The sequence below is a fragment of the Salvia splendens genome, chromosome 6 (assembly GCF_004379255.2).
Source record: "Salvia splendens isolate huo1 chromosome 6, SspV2, whole genome shotgun sequence".
Lineage (NCBI taxonomy): Eukaryota > Viridiplantae > Streptophyta > Magnoliopsida > Lamiales > Lamiaceae > Salvia > Salvia splendens.
In genome coordinates, this window is record NC_056037.1 from 38,253,252 (window position 1) to 38,275,190 (window position 21,939).

Here is a 21,939-nt window from a genome sequence, read left to right on the forward strand (position 1 = left end):
CTCCCCACCGATGTGGGATGGCAAAACTTTTGCCAAATTTCAACAGTCCTAGGTTCTTAAAAATTTGTCTCATTTCAACTTTGGTAATTAATTTCTCTAATATGGTGAATTCTATTCTTCAGTAATAAACTTCAATCATTTTTTAATCTCTATTTATATCTTAATTTATCAATTTTGCATTAGAACTTGGATTAGTTGATTACAACAAATAAACACATAAGAACACATTTTAATGCTATTAAGGACGCTAGTTTGTGTGTCTAATTATACCACCAACACTTCATAAAGTGTCCTTATTATTAGTGTCCCAACTAAAATTAGGGGACACAAATAGAAGCATCCTAAAAAAGCAAAAGATTAAGATAATATGTCCTCAACCTAGAGATACTTTCTTTTGCGTCATAAATTATGGTTTATTTTAAAAATTTACAAATGCCATTAATTGTGTATCAATTTTTATGTCCCTAAAAGATACAATTTTTTTTAGAATTACTAGCAAGACTAGTAGAAGTGGACAAAGATACCATGTTGACAAATGAAAAAAAAATCCTTAAATCAGTGTATAGATAAAACTAAAAAAATAGTCATACAAGTCTACCACTTTACCAAATTTGCATCAAAATTCGAGTCAGACAATATCTAGACTATTGATAGTGGATGGAGATATTAGTGTTTGTATATATAATTAACAAACAAACTAACTACATTTGTGTAAAGAGAAGAACAAAAAACAACTATACAAGTCTCATAGCTAGGCTACTAATCTCTTAATTAGCAATTGATTTTAAGATGGAACCTCTTCAATTTTTATCATGACTTCAGAACAGATCACTATTTGTGGCCTTGAAAGTTTAATTGACCTAGCAATATATTTGGACGGTTGGACCTGAAGCCGTAGAACCGAGATAGGTCTCAATCAGTTGCGGGTGGCTAACTTTGTGCCACCTTTTCTCGCGCCCAAAAAAATACTTTCCCAACAATTCAGCCGAGTCTTGACAGCGAGAGACAATCAACATAAATGTTAGCTACATAACCTTTCATCATTAGGGCTCCACTCTCTCTCTCTCTCTCCACAAATTAGTTTAAGAGTTTTGTCCTTAGACATACATATATATAACTATATCATTCGCTCTTTCCATTCTCCCCTTGTTCAAGTAGGGTTTTCAAGCCTTGATCTCTCTTGCTCAGTGAGGATTCAAGAAGCCCTTTTCCTCGGGATCCAGCCCAACCCGGCCCGGCTCGGCCGTGTAAAGGGGTTTTAGTCCCGAGGAGAACTTCTTCCTTCTCTTCGTCGGAGATTTCACTTTGCCACGGGCCGATTCAACTTCTCGTCAAGGTTTGGAATCGTTTAAAGTTGTGGAATTAATTTGAAAGTTGTGATCAATTTTAGGATTGCCATTACTTTAAGCTAATGCTAAGATAATAACTTGGTGATCTAGCTTAATTTAGATAATATAACTTGCATATTGATTTGAGGTTCTCTATCTTTGATTTTTCAGAAAGTAATATTTAGTGTGTTATTTTTCAAGTTTTATTTCTAGATTTTCATCTAGTTCAATTTAGATTTTTTTTGTAGGTGGTTATTTTGTTACTATGAATAAGAGTATATAATTGGAATAATAGTATGATTTTGATATTGATTTTACATTCTCTCTTTTTTTGAAATACATAATTATAAGGGGAGTGGTGAGAACTTTGCATGCATCTCACATGCCTATATATTTTTTACTTCTCATTATGATACAAGCACTAGTACTGATTTAATTTGGCATCCACCTCATCCATTTTGCATTGAGAAATTGTTGTCGATGATTATAGCCTTGCAATTTCTTGTTGGAATTCATCATCATTGACTGCACGCTTAATACTCCAAATATATACGTTCATTTAATTTTGTGATATTTTTTGTTATTTAATTAACCTTAAAATTTATATGAAAAATAATGTTAGAATTTCAAATCTCGATCGATTTTTACATCCAAATTAATTTGAAATTTCACTATAGCTAGTTTATCATGCCATATTTAGATATTATATAATCAAAAAGAGATCATTTATTTTTCATTAAGATTCATTTTATTCTTGTTTCTTTACGTACACATTAATAAACCAAACACCTCCAAAAATATGGTTTATACGAAACAAACATTTAGTAATACGCGGCAAAATCGTAAGTACTTACATAAAAAAATTAGGAAATTATGTCACGCGCAATTTATAATATGAACAATGTTTTGGACCATATAGGCTTGATTGAATTATTCGATGATAGGGATATTTGGTGGACATGATGTGCTTTAATTCTTTCTTTATTTATATGTAAAACCCTAAACAATCACATAAAAAAGAGAAACACCTTTACTTTGTTGATAAAAGAAGAAGAGAGAAGAGAAATTAATCTTGATGGATTGAATCAGAGAATATGAATACGTTTTCACACGTCCCCCCGGGCTTCCGATTCCATCCGACCGATGAGGAACTTGTCGATTATTATCTCCGGAGGAAGATTACTAACCGAAGTATCGACTTGGACGTCATCAAAGATGTTGATCTGTACAAAATTGAGCCATGCGATCTCCAAGGTACAATATGATCATTTCTTCACGTACACTCCATCCATTCAATTCAAAATATAACAAAAAAATCGTTTCTTTATTTGTCCTCATTTAAACACCAAATACTACCTTCCTTTTTATATGTACTTTGATAAACTAAAAAAATGGAGTATAATGAATTTACAAAATGGCAACATGAATTAAATCTAACATAGTTATGGTTGATTTTGGTAGAGCTGTGCAGAATAGGAACAGAAGATGAAAACGAATGGTACTTTTTCAGCCACAAAGACAAGAAGTATCCAACGGGAACGCGCACGAATCGAGCCACGACAGCGGGGTTTTGGAAAGCAACCGGGCGGGATAAGGGCATCTACTCTAAGCAGGAGTTGATCGGAATGAGAAAAACCCTAGTTTTCTACAAAGGGCGAGCTCCAAATGGTCAGAAATCAGACTGGATCATGCATGAATATCGCCTCGAAACCGACGAAAACGGAACCCCTCAGGTATGTATGTATTTACCTTACTTGTATCTATTCCGAGTGGACTCAAATATATTGAGTCGGTCATTTTTCTGTTTTACGCCTAGTATTATGTAGTATTGGGCCAGCCATTTTTCTACGCCGGTATTGATATATTGTTGCGTCAGATAATACTTTAGCACAACTAGACTAAAGTTTATATAGTCATTTTTTTCATTGCGATCTATATAATCATTGGGTTAGTTAACTAGTCCAAATTTGAAGCACAAATAAATGTATTGCTAGGGCAATCAATTTTCAATTCAGCCCACATATAGTGTCTGGTCAGTTAATGTTTTAGCTCATAATGAAAATCAATATCTTAAAAACCAATTAGTGATAAGTATAGTAGCTCATTATACTTAATATATGAGTAGTTAGTTGCTTAATTGTGTCTGCAGGAAGAAGGATGGGTGGTGTGTAGGGTTTTCAAGAAGAGGATTGCGACGACGCAGAAAATGAGCGAGCACGACTCGCCCATGTGGTACGACGACCACGTCTCGTTCATGGAATCTCCGAAACAACACTCGTACAATCCGAATCTGCCCTACAAGAAAGAGATGTCCTTCCCGTACGGCCCCGATCACTTCCTCCAGCTGCCCCTTCTAGAAAGCCCTAAAGTTCTTCAGCCGCCGCCCTCCAACCCGGACTACTTTCACGTCACAGATTGGAGAGTTCTTGACAAGTTTGTGGCGTCGCAGCTCAGCCACGAGGATGTTCCGAAGGAGAACGAGGGTGGGGAATTGAATTCGTCTTCGAGTTGTTGTCAGATTGATCTGTGGAAGTGATGTGCGATTATATATATACTGTTTGCTGTAAATAATATAACTGATAATGTCACCTATAGCTGTTGATCTTGCAATACTACTTATTACTATATCTAGAAACTTCATTTTTTTTTTAAAAAAAACAAAGAGGGAGGGAGGGAAAGCTTAATTAGTACATAGTACATGTTATTCTTGTAAGATAGTGGTCCGACGAAGATTTTATTGTGGTTGCACAAGGTCATCTCTGTAATGCCTCTGAATATATCCCTTTTATATGAAATTTAAAAGGGCCAATTGCCTAAAAATTTATGAAGATTAGTCAAATTTCGGTTCGTCTGGCAACTTTAAAAATGAGTAGGGGAATATAATGACATTTTGATTTGTTTGCAATTGTCCTAAGGCGAAAAACAAGCCACCTATGTGTATATTGTTGATGTTTTCAATGAAACGACATGCTTTTCTTTATAAATGGACAACATCATTTAACTAAGTACCGGTGGTGACGCACATGTATAATTTCTCGATTTAACCAAAATTCTAGTCACTGGATAATTGCAAACAAATCCAAATTTTATGATTTTCACTGATATGTACTATTATATATGAATGAGTTTGATCGAATGTAAAATTTGATAATTGTAAAATAGAAGTGAGTATGTTGCGAGCACTATACTAAACTTCATATATAGATAAGGAGAAGTCGAAGTTGATGAATATTGTTATATAGTAAAAGCTAGTAGTTAGTAGTAGTATAATTTAATGGGGAATTGTTACAATTAATGATACAGAGCAATCATAGAGTAAATTCCTTTTCTTTGCTTTTGCTGTCGGAAACAACGTCACTTAGAAGGGCAGGCTTGTGGAAATTGGAATATTTGGCTTTGATTTGTATATTTATTTTAAGAGCTGGTCGAAAATTTACAAAAGCTTTTCTTATCCTTTACACAGACGTAAACTCATCCATCTACTATTAAAAGCCATCGAGTTTAATTTATAGATGGATGATGACGAAGATACAAATAGTCCAATGCATCTCTAGTCTTTACCTACTATCCGTATAACACATTATTAGCGAAATCCATTGTGATATATAGAAACTTTTCAATTTGCTTCGTATTTAATTTAAAGCATATACAAAGTGTAAAAATAATGGTAGCATTAAACATCTCCTGTGCATTTACGAGAATCTTCTACTATCACTTAAAATTGTGCAGCATATTTGTCATAGATAATTTGCAGAAAGTATTTAAAGAATAAGTTTTAGGCATTGCATTGCATGCTTTCAAACTTGTGAGTTTAAAAGAAGTCATGGTTACAAAGGGGCAGGCAGAGGCGGACGGAAATATTTGTTTTGGTATGTGCTATATATATTCGCTCGCTATTTTGTCCAAGATAATATGTTTCTTATACTATTTTGTTCCATTGACATGGGATTTTGTACAACAATTCACATAAAAATACCAAAAATTTGATAACATTATAAAAAAAAGGACTTTTTTGAAGTTAGTAAGGGAATTTCTTGCATGGAACGATAATATTTCTTAGAATTTATAACTCCATTAGATCGTATATGCAAACTAAAATATTAAGTCCAACCTCAAAGAATAAGTAGGCGCGTGAAGAATATATATGTATGTATGTACATAATGAGTGTGTGATGATGAATATAAACCATTACCAAAATGTGAGTGTTGTTTGAAATTTGCAGTTTCTTGCATCTTGGCGCAGTGAAGACACCTTGTTTTTGAAGTGAGGTGATGATACTTTGTTTTGGAAGTGGCCAACATTGAATCCTCAAGTCAATGCATGTTTCTTGTGGTCAAACCAAAATACATATATATGTATATGTATAGAGAGAGGCAAGGTAGTGTTATAGAGGTAGAGAGAGATTTATATATGTATATATATGGGGATATGTGTAGTGAGGATGGTGATATGATTATGTATTGTGTGTTATGGAAGTAAACATGATTAAACAGCTACAAAAAATGATCCCACCATCACGCTCCTCAGCCTGCATTCTCACAATTATTACTCCAATTTGACCCGGCCCATCTGCATATCTGGGCCCCTCTTACTCTTCGCTCACGCCTCATCTTTAATTAGGTACTATGTTAAGGACGTACTCCTTAACCTCGCAGGAATTCCTCCGTGAAGTCGCGGGAACCTTTGCCCGACGATCAACAACGATAAGAACTTGGGTTTTGAATTGTAAAAGAAAAAGAAACTAATGTGAATTCTCTTATTTCATTTATTGAATGAAAGGAAGAACATTGTCTCCTATTTATAATGCTAAATACCCGAAAATAATCCTAATCATATATGAAAGATACGGTAAATTATTAAATAACCAAATAATGATATGAGGAATATTCTCATATATCTGCACGTATCATACTACATGTCTGGTGTTAAAAATAAAGCTCCTCCTATACTAATTAATTAATTAATGATATATTTACTCATGAAGATGCCTAATTATGCAATTTTACAGCGCTAATTGGCTATCAAAATTCATAATGTAATTAATTAATCGTTGCCTCATGTTTTAATATCAAGGTGAATTGAAGTAATATTCTAAATCAGAACATTGACCATAAAAAATGTAAATTTCCTAAAATCTAATGCAGAAATTAAGGGATTATAAAAAAAATTAATACAGACAGCACATTCTTTGGTCAATCATTCTTCTTTCCTTGGGGGCTTATCCGTCAACCCCAAAATAAAATACATCATGATTCCATGTGTTCAATGAATAAGTGTGTCTAGGACCGGAGTATATATACTATATTGTACTTTACAAATTAGTATGGTTGATGAAAGGAAAGAAGATCAGCACTCTTAAATTAAATTAAGACTAGTATTACTTGGCATTTTATTTTAAAATCGAGTACCATAGACACATAATTTAGTCCTTCAATTCACTCCATATAATAAAGTCGGTAAGTTAATTAATATATATATACACAGAATCTTTATCATATATACTTCACCAATTAATTTTTTTATAATACACTACCAAATTTATAAAAATAATAATAACTACTTAAATATGCATTTAAGTCATTTACACTTGCCATGTAGGAGTAGTAGACTTATAAAGTAAGCTGATTTCACTTGATATTGTTACGTCTTATGATTCGAATATGCATTTGAAATAGTTCAATCCGATTTTGCTCTTCCATTTAATTGTTATTTGGGATTCCATTCTATACATATTCTTTACTTTTAATTTGCAAATTTTAGTTATGGTTGCTATTTCAAATTTAGCAAGAAATCATATTTTTATTATTTGGGGTAGGGCAATAAATGTTAATTACAGAATTTACATTTGTATAGTAATACCAAAACAAGCAATTTCTAATACACCCAAGACACTGTCCACAAATCTTAATTTTCAGTCCAAAATTAAGTTTAGACTAAATTGCATGTTTTTATTGTAATACTAATGTCAATAATAAAGATTTGACTAGCTAGAAATTGGGGAATTGACTATTGATGAATGTCATGCAAATTAGATTTTCAAGTTAAATGCAACTGCGTAGAAGTAATTGGATGAGTCTCAAAGAAAAATGTTGCAGCAAAGAAATAAAGAAATTTTAAAAGAAAAAAAATTAGAATTGAAGGGAGAGAGCATAAGAATGGTACATCTTAAACAATGTAATAATCACCTAATATTAATGAGGACTAATGCTTTGGACAATTTGACAAGTACTAATACTCTTACATGATCGATGAACAAAAAACAATCATGTCCACAACTCCAACAACATTTTGACACACCACGCCGTCTCGTTGGTTTGAGAAATCAAGATAAGAGGATCGAATCATTTCTTCGGGACCCTTTTCCAAATTTGATAAATGTTGGTTGATCATATATTTCATCGTCAGCAAAAGTTTAGTGCAAAAGGAAAATCAGTGTTGGAACAATCACGAGCATCATATAGAGCAAGCGTATGTGCAGTGCCGTTGCTGAGGAAGCTTTCTGAGGCCTGCACATAACCATCAAAATAAATTCATGCTGCTAAAGATGAGCAGATGGAGTTATTTGCAGGTAGAGTTATACAGTTTCACTCACTTTTGCATATGGCTGAGGGCACCACAGAAGAGAGCGTTGTCGGGGACAGGCAATTCTGTTTTGTTGCTAGAATCTTCGGGGTTGATGATTCTCATGTAGGTCTCTTGCCCAAGATACCACCTATCGAGGTTGTCAGTCCTAAGGTTCCATGCACCGACATTGTCAAGCGACACATAGACAGCAGTCCATCCTCCAGCAAAAACCTGACCATCGAAAAATAAAAGTTGTAAGACATGATAGCGAGTAAGTGGTTGGTCAATAGGATTCATACCTGGACAGTGGAACGAGATATCGCATCCCATCTGTTGTACGAGCCCCTGTTGTTTTCCGTCCAATCACCATAGCCCATCCTGAGATCATTCACCATACAATAAGTAGTTAGGAGGGTAACAAGTCACCTGTTTATAAGATGAAATAACTAAAGATTGAGACCATACCCAACGACAAAGAATGAATATCCATCCACGTGAAATGTCTGTACAACTGTGTCGTTATTCTGGAGTATGATTTCTATGAATCCCTTGTAGGTAGCGTTGATGAGAGATCTGTCCACAATTGCGGGCCTATTCAGTGGTTTGCTGGGAAAATCTAGCTTATAGTCGCCTTTCACCTTGTACACGTCAGCAAGGCGTATAGGGGTGTCAGGGTTGACAAATGATATCCCATTGTATGTTGCTCGTAGCTTCCCATTAATCATTACTGGTGGAAGACTCTTGAGAATATACACATCGGTAACATTGATTGAACCATAGCGAAAAGAACCCTGTGGGTTAGGACGAGCTCCACTAGCACTCACGTTTTGCCTGGCATACACGCACGGAATCAGATTGAGGAACAGCAAGTCATGAGAAGAAAAGAACAGTTCGCATCAAAATTAACGTGCATCGAAAGAATCATACAGCATAAAAACGAAAAGAGATGTACAAAAAGTGCAGAAATACGGACCTGATAGACAAAGCCTGGTTGAGTGAATATGATTTGTCATAAAAGTCATTCGGGGAGTCTGGGAGTGGACCGGCGGCCTTCCCTTTCGAGTTTGAATAATGCAAAACAGCAACACCGGTAACTCTTTGCCAGAGTGACTCATTCACAAATCTTGCACTGGCAACAATATAGTAATCGCTGCTTGCATTCTGATCCATGGTAACGAGAAAAGAGTAAGACTGCCCAACGTGGATATCCAAACTGGTATAGTTCTGCTGAGTCGTGTAATAACCCTCGGTTTCTGCCAGAAGCAGATTATGGTTCTGAATACGAAAATTCAGGCTAGTTGACACCCCAACATTGTGGACCCTAATACGATACGTTTTACCTGCAATTTCCAAAATAAGAAGGTTAGTCAATTATGTAAAATACGCTTTTGCGAGGGATAAAGCGAACAAATCAACAATAAGAGATACTCCATCGGGAAGACAATCAATTTATTTTCCAGTAAATCGAGGGACGTGTTTAAGAAGTTTACCAGGATCAACATTAATAGTCTCGTGCACTATTCCATCAGGAACAAGAGAAGTATTGTATCTGTATGGTCCCTTTCCATTGATCAGAACTCCATCAGGCATTCCTAATTCTTTTCCACTGTCAAGGGCTTTCCTTAGAGCCTGCATTTCCATACATGATCAAAATAAGAAAATTCCGCATTTCACAATTGAGTGCATGATCAAAAATCAGAAAACCAACCGTATGGTTTTGTGTGTACCAATCACCAATCATAATAACTATATCTCCATCAGGGGTGTTGAAAGGAATAGGAATGATATTGCGGTTCATGATAACCAAAGAGCCGAATCCACCAGACGCCCTCTGCATGTTGAGTGATGGGAAGTAAAAGAAGCTACCAATCTGATCCTTCACCTGGAACTGGTAGGTCCAGTTCCACTTCGGCGGGATGGGGCAATTTGTGCCTAGAACCCCGTCCTGCCACGAAGAACGGCGCATCTGGATCCCGGACCTGTGACACCAGCAATCTTATCACACAATCTGATTCTATATAAATGATAAATCTATTGAGATAAAACATACCATGTGACCAGGAGATTCTCATCTAACTTGTTCTTAACATTCACCACCACATTGTAATTTGTTGTAACGTTGAGAACAGGGCCTGGGAATTTCCCATTGACAGCTATTACCTAAAAAATGGAGCATAGACATAATCAGCATGCCAACCTCAAAACATTAAAAATACAAATAAAAAAACAGAAAATCCTAAAAAGAGTAGCTAGAGTCAGAGATGAACCATAAAAGCCAACTCCAATGACTAAACAGACACCATTTATTACAGATTCATCTTGATTCTACTGTGGTCCCTATACACTACCTTTTGGAATCATCAAAGCAATAAAATTAACAGCTCAAATCAAACTTCAACTTTAATTGAGAGAAAAAAAAGCTCAAAAGCAGAGACAATTACAAGAAGTTAAAAGAGCTTGAATAAGAAAAAAAAAACCTACAAAACAAGATTAATGAATCCAACAGAATCAACATGGCAACCTCAAAACTACATACTGTAATAATCAAACAGAAAATCCTCAAAAGAGTAAACATAGTCAGAGATGAATCATAAAAGTTAACTCCAATAATTAATTAGACACCATTTATAACAGATTGGTTTTGATCCTACTTTTTGAAATCGTCAAAGGAATAAAATCAACAGCTCAAATCAAACTTCAACTTCAATTGAGAAAAAAACTCAAAAATAGAGACAATAACAATTGACAAGAGCTTAAATACAAACAAAAAACAAGAATAAGGCGTAAATCAATCCAACGGTTGCTAATAAAATCCAGAGATATAGAAAATTATTGATTCAACAAAATTCAGTAAATCACAAGGAAGAAATGAATTAACCTGTTGAGGGACACCCAATGGAGAAGCAGTGATGTAAGAGAAATCCAATTCGAAGTTAGCAAAGGGGTCGGCGCAAGAACCGATTTTGAACAGCAACCCAATGAAGAATATCCAATACAGTAACCGGAATGTCGCCATTTCTGATTTGAAAGAAGAAAAATTTGCAATAGCAAACAAATGGGATAAACTGGGAAAGGGAAAAAAACAGAGAGACCAAATGCAGAGAGAGTGCAAAAGGTGTGCTTCTACTTCCTCTATCAACACTCAAAGGAATTTGAGAGAGAAGAAGGCTTGATTTTCTTGGGCTTTGGGTGGAGTGAGTGATTTGCGTCGTTCTTACCTATAACCCTTTTTTCATGGCGCAGTGTTTTTTTTATTATATTATTATATTTTCCTTTGTCTAATTGTTATTAATAACAATTTTTAATTCTAAAAGAAAGAATGTTCGAGAAGTTTAATATTTATAAAATAGAGCTAGCAGAGCACTTTTTAAATAGTTATGCGAAGAAATGGTGGTTCGTCTTCTTATAATACTACTTGCAATCGATACAAAGTTAAAGAATTTAGGATCTCTTAATCTTTGAAACTTAATCTTCATATTACTATAAATATTAAAATTTTAAAAAAATAAATGCCAAATTATGAAATCGATAATAAGTCAACAAAATGATTTAAATGACAAATACCTAATTTTTTATATGTACAAACATGTATTTCAACTTTCCATATTGAATTTAGAAACGTAATTGACATAAGATCCTCAAGATATTGTTATGAAAATAATTAGAATGTAGTGCCATTATTAATGGTATTTACTATTTAGCCTGAAATTATAAATTCCGTCATTTTGTAATGCACATATTTTTAGTGTTATTTCAAGGAAATATTTATTCATATTTGATCCCTAGTGATTAGCCGACATTAAAATATTTTTCTACATTTGTCCGGCAATTTGCAGTATTTCCAAAATAAAATAATCGAATTTCAGATGGGAAATCCGGTGGGGTGGGGCCCAACTAACAAACATTGATAAAATATGACTTTATTTTATCCATTTTCATAGTATTACGTAGTGTCCATCTTTAATCTTTTCTTGCCGCCAATTTCGGCGTTCAATATAACTTGTTTTAGATGTAATCTATCTAGAAATTAAATTAGGTAAATAGTCTATGTCATTCCCAAATTGATCGATTTCATACAAGCATGCAGTCTAATGTATGTGGTATGCAAGTGCAACCCATCTCGCTTTTTTACAATCAGCGATTAACACATTTAATATAATCGATTAAATGTTGTCACCAGTTACGAGTGCCCTTAGAATTACAGTAAATGGTTTTTATATGAAAAATAGTAGAATTAAATTACATAAATAATTTATTTAGTTGCTAATTTGATTAATGTTAACACTTACTAACATATTGTAATGCAGTATTTAATGTTAATATATTCTTGTTTTGTTTACAACAATATCCAAGTTTTGATATACATCTAATTCATTTATATTTATTTTCCACATTTTAAGAGATATGATCAAACTAATTAAATCATAATTTGACTTTAATTATTGGTTGAATTCTTCCATTTATTGGGGATGCTGCTCCCTGAAAATTGAAGAGTGAGTTCTACCTTGGCATATTGTCATTTCCTCTTCCAACTTCCAAACACTAACTTTAAACACAATTATTGTCATTAATTGAAAATTAGAAAAATAGCATCGATGTCATATAAGATTTGACTATGTCCACATTCGGACAACACTAAAATCACACGATAATTAACTATGGTAGGATGTCGAAAATTCAACTTTAATACTGTATTTAAATAATTTTTAATAATACTAACATTTATTATATCATATATTTGACTTTGCAGTCCTACACCTTTTTTATTTCTTCCCCATGAATTCCACTTACATTCTTGCTATAATTATTAAATTAAGAATGATAATTAGACAGATTGCATGCGCATATGACCAATAATCTAGTCCAAAGTGATAAAAAAAAATATAGTGGGATAATCCTATTTAAATCATAAGATTTAGTTAAATTTTGATTGTAATATTTATTTGAAATTAGAATATATTAAATTATGATGGTTTATTTATTAAAATAAAAATACTTATTCTAGTAACCATTAAAATTTATATGGCCTCAAATATTTCTTTCAAATGTTATGTAACTGGCCTAGATTTATAATTTAAATAGCTATTATTTTAACAATAGTTCAAAAGTGGTGTATTTAAATTTTAATGATATAATAAGAGTTGTTTCAACTATACATTAAATTAACTTTTGTATTACGTTATTGTGTTGTTAGTTGTAACGATGGTCTTTATTTAAAAAAAGTGGATACATAGAACGCAACTTCTTTTGAGGAATAAATAGAGCCTCGATTTAGCAAATACATTTAATGTTTCTGACTCAATTGCTTTAACCAGTTTTATATTGCCCCAGTCATCGTAATTGTTTGGATGGATCTACTAATTGTTTTGTTATTATTTTTTTTAATACTCCAAACGAAATAGAGTCCAAATTCATTATTTTACTAGTCGAAGTTTAGAGAAGTAGCCCAAGCCCACATCTTGGATGTTGGTCCGTTATATTTGAAATCCATCGATTTTATTCCTTCAAATCGACTTACCACACGAGCTACACTATGGGCCTATACTTTCGGCACAGGTCCAAGATTTGAGTAGTTACTATAATTCTCTCTCCATCCGTCTTATTAAGATATCCATATTCTGGAGTGATATGAAATTTTAGAAAGAGTTAAGTATAGAGAAAAAAAGTAGTTGGATATTTTAATGAAAGAGATTTATTTTCAAATGTAGAAAATGAACATCCACAAACTAAAAAGAAAATGGAGAGATCGACATGAAAATAATAAAATTAAATAAATTTGAAAGTGTTAAAGCTACATGCCTACATCCAAACATCACTAAAATCACGCAAATATGCAACCATCTATGGTTTTGAGAACTGGCAGTTTTGTTTACGTATGATTTCTATTGTTGGGAACATCACATCTCATTGAACAAATGAATCAATGTTAAGCACATCGGCAATTTTTCAGAATAGACTTAAATGTTTGGGAGGATAGATAACTATGCAATTCTATCATAGAATTCCATCCATACATAAATTATCTACTCTACCAAACATAAGCTAATACTCCTTATCGTAAAATATATATACCAGATTCAGTCCGGTTACAATATTATGCTAGCAACATATAGATTTTTGATACAATGGTGTAACATGATGTAGCACTCCTCCGTTCCATGTTAATTGAATAATTTATTTTATTTTATGAAATTCAAACATATTTTGCAAAAAAGAAGCATTCGTTCTTAGTTTATCTCTTACTTTATTCAAGGCACTATTTTTAATTTTGGTGTGGATCTCAATTAACAAGACAAGATATGGAGGGAGTATGATACATAATGATAATGGTATATTTGTTGGGAGAGAGAAAATAGGTGCAGTGCATAGGAGTTGGTAATGCCCTTGGAGAGGAGAGTTAAAAGGTAGCGTGGATAACGGATATTATTGGATCATATAGTGGCTCTGAAACAACACACTCAATCTTCAGCTTTCCACCACTCATCCATATTCCATTCAACATCGCCGGAAGAAAACTGGGATTCAAGAAGATGCAAACTCAGCCATTCTGGATTAATGGTCGTTAATCAAGCCCACCTTCTCTCTCACTCTCTCATCTTAGTCACTCACTCAGTCACTCCATGGCTTCCTCCTACGGCCTCAGAAACACCGCCGCCGCCGCAACTCTCCTCCTCCGCAACTCCCACTTCCACCTCCCCCGCTTCCGACTCAATACACACCTCTTCATCCCCAACCCCCACCCACCTTCGTCATCTCTCTCCATCTCATTCTCTAGGCTCTCTCCTTCCGCCGCCTTATCCTCCTCTTACGCAGAAGAAGAATCCGGTGGCGGCGATCATGTGAAGTCGGAGGACGAGCTCCCGCTCCCCGGGGTGGCGGAGGCGATGAACATCTCCCCGGCGACGGCGGCGGCCATGGGGGTGTGCATCGCGGTGGCGGTGCTGGCCCTGCCGCTGGCGATGCCGTCGCTGGGGCGGGGGCTGCCGGTGAAGACTCGGGCAGTGTCGTACGCCACGCTGCTGTTCGGGTTCTACATGGCGTGGAACATCGGGGCCAACGACGTGGCGAATGCCATGGGGACGTCGGTGGGGTCGGGGGCGCTGTCCCTGAGGAGGGCGGTCATCATCGCCGCCGTGCTGGAGTTCTCCGGGGCGCTGCTCATGGGCACGCACGTCACCACCACGATGCAGAAGGGGATTCTCGTGGCCAGCGTTTTTCAGGGGAAGGAGACTCTGCTTTTTGCTGGCCTTATTTCTTCCTTGGCTGCTGCTGGCACTTGGCTTCAGGTACTATCCCCCTTTCCTCTCTTGCTAATTACCTAACATTGGAAAATTAGTTACAATGTTTGAATTTGCATTACATAGTGTTCAAGATTTCTACCTTAAACTTGGAAGATTTAGCTAACTCATAAATCATGTGGTTTATGTCATATTCTTAAAACCTTCTGATTTCCTATATTCAATTTGGCTACTTAGGTTGCATCATACTATGGTTGGCCTGTCTCTACCACGCATTGTATAGTCGGATCAATGGTCGGATTTGGGCTAGCCTATGGAGGCGCTGGAGCTGTTTTCTGGAGCTCGCTGGCACGTGTGACTTTGTCGTGGGTCGTGTCGCCTTTGGTGGGAGCATTCGCCTCTTTCCTCGTCTATAAATGCATCCGCAGGGTATGTATGTATGTATGTTTCAGTCTTTTTGCAGAAAACTATGGATGCGGCCTCAAATCTAACCCTTGTCTCTACATCTAGTTTGTTTACAGTGCTCGAAACCCGGGGCAAGCAGCAGCGGCAGCTGCACCATTAGCTGTCTTCTTAGGCGTCACGGGGATTTCCTTCGCTGCATTCCCTCTCAGCCAGACTCTATCTGTAGCCATCGCGCAGGCCTTAGCCTGTGGCGCTTGCGGAGCTGTCCTGTTCGACAGAATCATACGGACGCAGCTCGGCCACCTCCTCGACAAGCCTCCTAAAGATGATGCACAAGTGACAGAATCAAGAACAGAGAACGAGTCGAGTAAAAACATCGGTCTCCTGTCTGATATAGCTGGTCCTAAGGGAACACAGTTGAAGATAGTTTACGGAGTGTTCGGGTACATGCAAGTTCTGTCGGCCTGCTTCATGTCATTTGCACACGGGGGGAACGATGTCTCCAATGCGATTGGCCCTCTGGCAGCGGCCCTCTCGATTCTGCAAGGTGGGGCGTGTGGCGGTGAGATTGTGATCCCCAATGACGTGCTGGCATGGGGCGGATTTGGGATCGTTGCAGGGCTTATGGTTTGGGGATACAGAGTTATAGCGACTATCGGGAAGAAGATAACGGAGCTGACACCGACTAGGGGCTTTGCTGCTGAGTTTGCAGCTGCATCGGTTGTGCTTGGGGCTTCGAAGCTCGGACTGCCTATCTCAGCCACACACACGCTGGTTGGAGCAGTGATGGGGGTAGGGTTCGCAAGAGGGCTTAACAGCGTACGAGCAGAGACCGTGAGGGAGATTGTGACGTCGTGGGCTGTCACCATTCCTGCTGGAGCCACTTTTGCTGTTGTTTATACATGGATCTTCACCAAGTTCTTATCCTACTTACTGTGAGTGAAACTCCATTGTTTTATTATAATGTGCACTGAAAATTTTCAACTGAGATTTATGAATATGATTCACATCTTCCACATGTATGTTATTTACTTATGGAGATCTCATGATAATCAAGTATTATTCCTCAATCAAGAAAGTTCATAATCAAACACAAGAAGCCAATAAACATAGAGAAATCTGATTAAACGGTTTGTGTTCATGGAGATAACTCTTGTATAGAATCGAGGCTCGGCTCCCAGTCACTTTCCTTCCATAGCTTCGGCTTCTGGATTGGTGGAACGAATGGTCTCTTCTCTTTCACAGATTTTTTCGATGCAGAATCTGCACGACGCGGACGCTCTGTGGAAACGAAGAGGTCCTGAGCAGAAGAGATGGATTCCTCGATACTAACATCTCCGGCTTCTTCAATTTCACTGGCTCTCCCTCTGGCTGAGTGTTTACGTTTCAGCTTCTCCACAGAAGTACGCCTCATGAGAAAGTATTTCCGGCCAGGTAACAAGACGTCGTCTTCTGTCAAGACAGATTCCTGTGGGCGGTTGAAGACCTGAGGAGTAGTGATGTAGAAATCTGGGTATTTCCGAATGAGTTCGGAGGCACGAATTCGAGTATGATACATTTCTACTCGACCGCCAGCATGAACTACCCTCACCATGATATCCTTCATTTGCCTGCTCACGCTCTGTGAATGAGATGGCGTCTCCTCTCTCACCTCTTGCTTTCTCTTGCATGTATTTTGCACGGCTGGGCTTGCGGTAGACTGGAAACATGAAAACATCCCTCCAGCATCTCAGACCAGCAGAAGCAGATTGATGAAGCTGTGGTGTGGGGGGGGTAGGTATCTAATGCTCTAAAACCTATGTTTTTCTTAGTTTCCTAAGCTCTTTCCTTTTTTAGCTTTATCCTAAAAGTCCAACGGCAAGAACTAAGCAAGTTATCGATGTCCACACATAGGAATGAGCTCCAATGATGCTTAGAAATAACTTTTGGGATTTGTCGTGTACCAGCTTTGCAAACACATTCTAGTGTTGATGTCATACTCCCACAGCCCGGACAATACCTGCCTTTCGAGCTTCTTCTTTCTCCCGTTTATCCAGTTGTTGTGTAGAATAAAACAGCCCCTTTCCTCGCAGGCCTTCTTCGTGTCCTCCTCCTCCCATAGACCCCGGTATGCACCGTTTGGGAAGAGATCTCGATCCAAGAAATGGACCCGTAGGTTGGTTTCTGGGTCCAAGCACTGGTCATCGCCTAACCTGTAGGAGCCACCTTCCCCGCATAACGTATCGTAGAAGCTTGGTTGTTCGGATAGATTGGAGTAGGCTGCGTGCTGCACCACCTTTCCCAGCGCAGCAATTGTCGCGCTGTCTGAATGAGCATAGTAGAAGCCGGAGTTAAGGCGCCGAGGCAAGTTTATTGCTCCTGCAAGAAACCAGAAGCAAGAAGTTATATTTGCTCTTTCACCATAGTGCAAAATGCTGAAAAAAATCAACTTTAGTCGGTAAAATTCTGATCCGCTCCTTAACTTTAGAAATTAGCCAGAAAACCATTAAGTTTGGATCTTTTCGCAATCATCAAACCAAACTTCATGCATTTTTTGTGGCAATTTGCCCTCTTATATTTACCTGTGACATTATATTCATCGGACTGTGCGACAAGAACGCCCGGGCCGAAAGAAGTGAGATAATCTAATGGATTCTTGAACCAATACACATCCACATCACTCAAAAGCACATTATACCCAAGCTCCAAAATCTGCAGAACCATTCTTGACTTCACTTTAGTTACTTTCTGAAAGCATTCGGATCCGAAATGGCAGTCATCAAAGCTGATGTTGGTTGGAGGAGATGCACATTTAATAACTGGGACGCCCTATCATATGAACATGAAAATGTTAGCAAATCATGAAGTCGTCAATCGAGCTATATAGATCAGTAATGGAGGTGAAGCCACCTGCAGGACTGAGAAATCATAGACTTCATCATCGAGGGCGCAGACCAAAAAGTTTGGTATTTGGAGGTAACGCAGCCTGCAGACCCAGCTCATCAGCATGTCTTCGTAACTAGATCCAGCAATTCCAAGTAGAATTGTCTTGTTCTGATCAGCCTGAATTGCCAGTAGAGATTCCATGGACATTGGAAGTGTGACTGCTTTCGTCACACTCAATGCCTCTCGTTTGAAGCAACCTCCGAGTGATTTCACTGCCTCAACACAATCGAACAACTCCTTTTGTGTAGATAAAAAGAGGCTCTTGTTTCTCAGGTTCAGTGGTCTGCTGTATCCCTGCCAATACACAGCGCTGTGATCCGTGTTTGTAAACAGATAGTTCCCACCGCATGTAGATAATCTGAATGAATTAGTATAATTCGGATCACGGAAAGAAAATGATCCATAGTTCCTTCCAAGAAGGGAATTCCCAGCAAGCTCCCAGCTTCTTTCTTGATCGGGCTCGCTTAGGTAGAAACTCGACACAGTCAAGGTTGCATCGATTACGAGCCTGAAATCAGAGATCAAAGCTTCAGTGACCAGCCAATGGTTGTGAACTCCCTTCCCGAACAAGAAAGGGGGAAGAACACCCTTGTGAAGAGGCAGATCTCCATTGTTCCATGCTATAAGCATCTTTTCTCCGCACAAAGCTTCTTGAACGAGAAACGGCTGCAACTAAGGAAGACAAACGACAGTTTTAGCAAGAAATCTGCTTCTCCCACCAGAATATGATGAACAAGCGCATACCTTTTGTATCCCATCATCAGACTGTAACGAAAAGGGGAAGGTGGAAGCAACGAGCAGCCAGTCTTGGTCCAGCTTATGAGCGTATCTCAAAGTGGAGAAAAAGTCTGCCATGAGAATGGTGTCTGGATCAATCAACACAGAAATATCTGATGAGGATGACAGAGATCGAGCAACCATTGAATGGAAAAAGGGGGTGCCCATAAACCTAGTAAAAACGATGAAAATGTAGGAGCAAATTAGTCCACCTTGAGTTAAGATGAAGAAACACGATGAGTGAATCAAACTCACGTGAAATCGATTTCGGTCTCCACAGAGATTCGTGGACCAATGGAGGTAGCAAAGGAGGAAACAGAAGGGTCTTGGCTGAAAAGAACAACAATGATGTGTTCCGACAATCCAAGCCATGATCTAACAGCAAGAGTCTGTCTTTCACCGATTGATCCAACGAAAGGCCTCGGCGCTGTAAAGATAGTGATACTGGGGATACTTGAACCACTTGGTTTCTTCATCTTGATTTGGTCTTTCAGCATTTGGGTGCCGTAGAAGGAAACACCAACCAAGAAGAAGCCACACATCCAAACAAGCCAAAGTCCACTTTGCAGAATCTGCAAAATAAATTGGGGGAAACTGAATAAAAATGAGAATGCGTAGAACATGCTCGGCGATTTTACTCAATGAAATTGGGAAATTCCACCCTGTGTTTTACCTTCTTGTTATAGATACCGGATAAGAAATGCATATCCATATCCATGTCCGTCGCTTGATTCACAATAAAATGAATCAATTTCCTCCTTTAAAGCGATTAGAAATGGATTGAAGGAGTGAAAAAAACGCAACTAATGGCAATACCATGTGACGGCAGCGCAATCTTCAACACTTGCGATGCTCCGGAAGGGAAACGCGTAACTTCAATTTCCTTATTTATATTCAAACCATTTCCTTGGTTATTTTTTTCTCCTTTTCAGTTGTCAAGTGATTAAAAAAGATGAATTCGGTAGTGGAGCATTTGCGAACTTCATAGCTCAGATAAATTATAACTGTCTGTGAATTGTTAGTTATTTGATTCTGTAGTGATGTTTGATTGGTTCATAATTACTATAATTAATAAGGATATAATCTTTTAAAATAATTGAAGAAGAAATGTATTAGTATCATTTAAATTGTACAGTGCTTAAATACACATCCTAAAGTAGACAATTAAGTCAAAAGCTGGTTTGGTACTCCCCAATTTGGACCAGCAATTTTCCACTCAAAGAGCCCCATATTTGAATCAGCTCAACTATTTACCGAACATTGGAATGAGATCATTTCAATTTGATTAGAATTTACAAATAAAAAAATTATAAATTGGGAATATAAAGTTAAAATTAAAGAACGAATTCATAAAATAGTAGGAAAAAGCAAATTAATTTTTCTTAATGACTGTGTACAGTGCTTAAAAACACGTGAATATATTAAATCTTAATGTGTCTATCTCTAAAGAAAACAAGATAATGCCCAATGCAATACATACACGTTCCCTCTCTCAGATTTAGATTTAGATTTAGATTTAGATTTAGATTAGAAAGTAGAGGTGGATTGCAGGATGCTTTGAAGAATTTTGTCAAACTTAGAGGTATTGAGAATGTTAATTGGCTTCTTATACAATTATATATTTTGTTACCCGCCAACAAGTCTAAAACTGGTCGCTTTAAATATTTGTTGTCATAAATTAATTGGCAAGGACAGAAACTTTTACCTTTCACTTGCCTTCTTCTTTAGGGCACGTTCAGGTTATTAGAAATAGGCAGATTATGGCCCATTTCTTATGCGGTTCTGGCGTTCAACTTCATTGTTTCATTACTTGAAAGCCCAAGGAATTGCCCAAGGCCCGTACTGTTCTTTAATGAAATGGGCAAAATAAAATATTTGGTTGGGGTTGGTATATGAAACTGGATGCGGGACGGAAAGTAAGATTTGATGGGAAAATGTCTCATTTACCCCTGCCAATTTCGTTCCCTCCTTCCATCTCTCATTTCCCAAATCAAATTAGGGCTTCTCGTGGAAAAGATCATCGTCGCCTCCGAGGGGAGAACACAATAGCTGAGTGTGTGAAACTGGAAGAAGCCGACGAGGTTGCATCAAAGGTACAATCCGGAGTTTCTTCAATCGTCGCTGACGGCGTTCCACAAGATCCGCAGACGTGCTTACCATTTGGCCAGGGTTCCTCCGTCGATTGTAGGTATTTTGACCGAATTATTTTGGCTTATCCCGATTTAACAGCTTTCCATTCATTTTTCTTAAACTCCTACGATTTTGCATTGCTAAATCGTTCCACTAATTCTTCCATTTTCAATGGGTAACGCATGTTTGTGTAGCTCTGGAGTCTTAAATATTCTCATCCAACAGGATGTAATACAGCTTATCACTGCTATTATATTTCGAAATTTACTTTGAATTTAATTTCGTGCCAACATCTTCGTGCCAACATCAAGGTATAGATCTGTAGAATTTTATCAATGGCTGAGTAAGATGATATGCAACTTTTTGTATGTATGTGTGATATTTGAAGAATGGCTGTATAGATTTCCTACTAATCCTCTACTGTGTCATGGTTATGCTTTGGATTGTCCTTTTGTTTGGTAAATATCACTTCTTTTGTTTGTTCCTCTATAAAATACCCTGTTGCTTAGTCTTCATCTTCAGTAGTTGTGACAGATATGCTTGCCGTGTAAGGTTCCCAAATTCGTTCCCC

At 37.3% G+C, this 21,939-nt stretch overlaps 4 protein-coding genes across 5 annotated transcripts; 2 read left to right on the forward strand and 2 right to left on the reverse strand.

The window, feature by feature from the left end:
- The first annotated feature begins 1,112 nt into the window (after window positions 1-1,112).
- On the forward strand, window positions 1,113-3,955 carry LOC121806572 (NAC domain-containing protein 7-like). The gene is made up of 4 exons (XM_042206676.1): window positions 1,113-1,336; window positions 2,418-2,582; window positions 2,790-3,061; window positions 3,478-3,955. Exons 2-4 carry the CDS (start codon window positions 2,423-2,425, stop codon window positions 3,862-3,864), a joined length of 819 nt encoding a protein of 272 aa, XP_042062610.1. The 5' UTR covers window positions 1,113-1,336; window positions 2,418-2,422; the 3' UTR covers window positions 3,865-3,955.
- A 3,485-nt stretch (window positions 3,956-7,440) lies between these two features.
- On the reverse strand, window positions 7,441-11,129 carry LOC121808423 (monocopper oxidase-like protein SKU5). The gene is made up of 9 exons (XM_042208906.1): window positions 10,772-11,129; window positions 9,944-10,053; window positions 9,602-9,872; window positions 9,384-9,522; window positions 8,867-9,233; window positions 8,359-8,724; window positions 8,193-8,271; window positions 7,922-8,124; window positions 7,441-7,835 (listed from the first exon to the last, which is right to left on the reverse strand). The coding sequence occupies exons 1-9, from the start codon at window positions 10,907-10,909 to the stop codon at window positions 7,742-7,744; spliced, it is 1,767 nt and encodes a 588-aa protein (XP_042064840.1). The 5' UTR covers window positions 10,910-11,129; the 3' UTR covers window positions 7,441-7,741.
- Window positions 11,130-14,249: 3,120 nt separating this feature from the next.
- LOC121808370 (inorganic phosphate transporter 2-1, chloroplastic-like) lies at window positions 14,250-16,558 on the forward strand. Its single transcript, XM_042208812.1, has 3 exons — window positions 14,250-15,179; window positions 15,369-15,560; window positions 15,642-16,558. The coding sequence occupies exons 1-3, from the start codon at window positions 14,514-14,516 to the stop codon at window positions 16,473-16,475; spliced, it is 1,692 nt and encodes a 563-aa protein (XP_042064746.1). The 5' UTR covers window positions 14,250-14,513; the 3' UTR covers window positions 16,476-16,558.
- Window positions 16,559-16,579: 21 nt separating this feature from the next.
- LOC121808369 (beta-arabinofuranosyltransferase RAY1-like) lies at window positions 16,580-20,235 on the reverse strand. Of its 2 annotated transcripts, XM_042208810.1 has the most exons (7): window positions 20,055-20,235; window positions 19,912-19,964; window positions 19,494-19,832; window positions 19,206-19,410; window positions 18,426-19,133; window positions 18,098-18,344; window positions 16,580-17,894 (listed from the first exon to the last, which is right to left on the reverse strand). In XM_042208810.1, exons 1-7 carry the CDS (start codon window positions 20,055-20,057, stop codon window positions 17,449-17,451), a joined length of 2,001 nt encoding a protein of 666 aa, XP_042064744.1. In that variant the 5' UTR covers window positions 20,058-20,235; the 3' UTR covers window positions 16,580-17,448. The 2 variants fall into 2 exon arrangements, with proteins under 2 accessions (XP_042064744.1, XP_042064745.1); XM_042208811.1 differs by having other exon boundaries at window positions 19,206-19,327; window positions 19,451-19,810; window positions 19,912-20,235.
- Window positions 20,236-21,939: the final 1,704 nt, after the last annotated feature.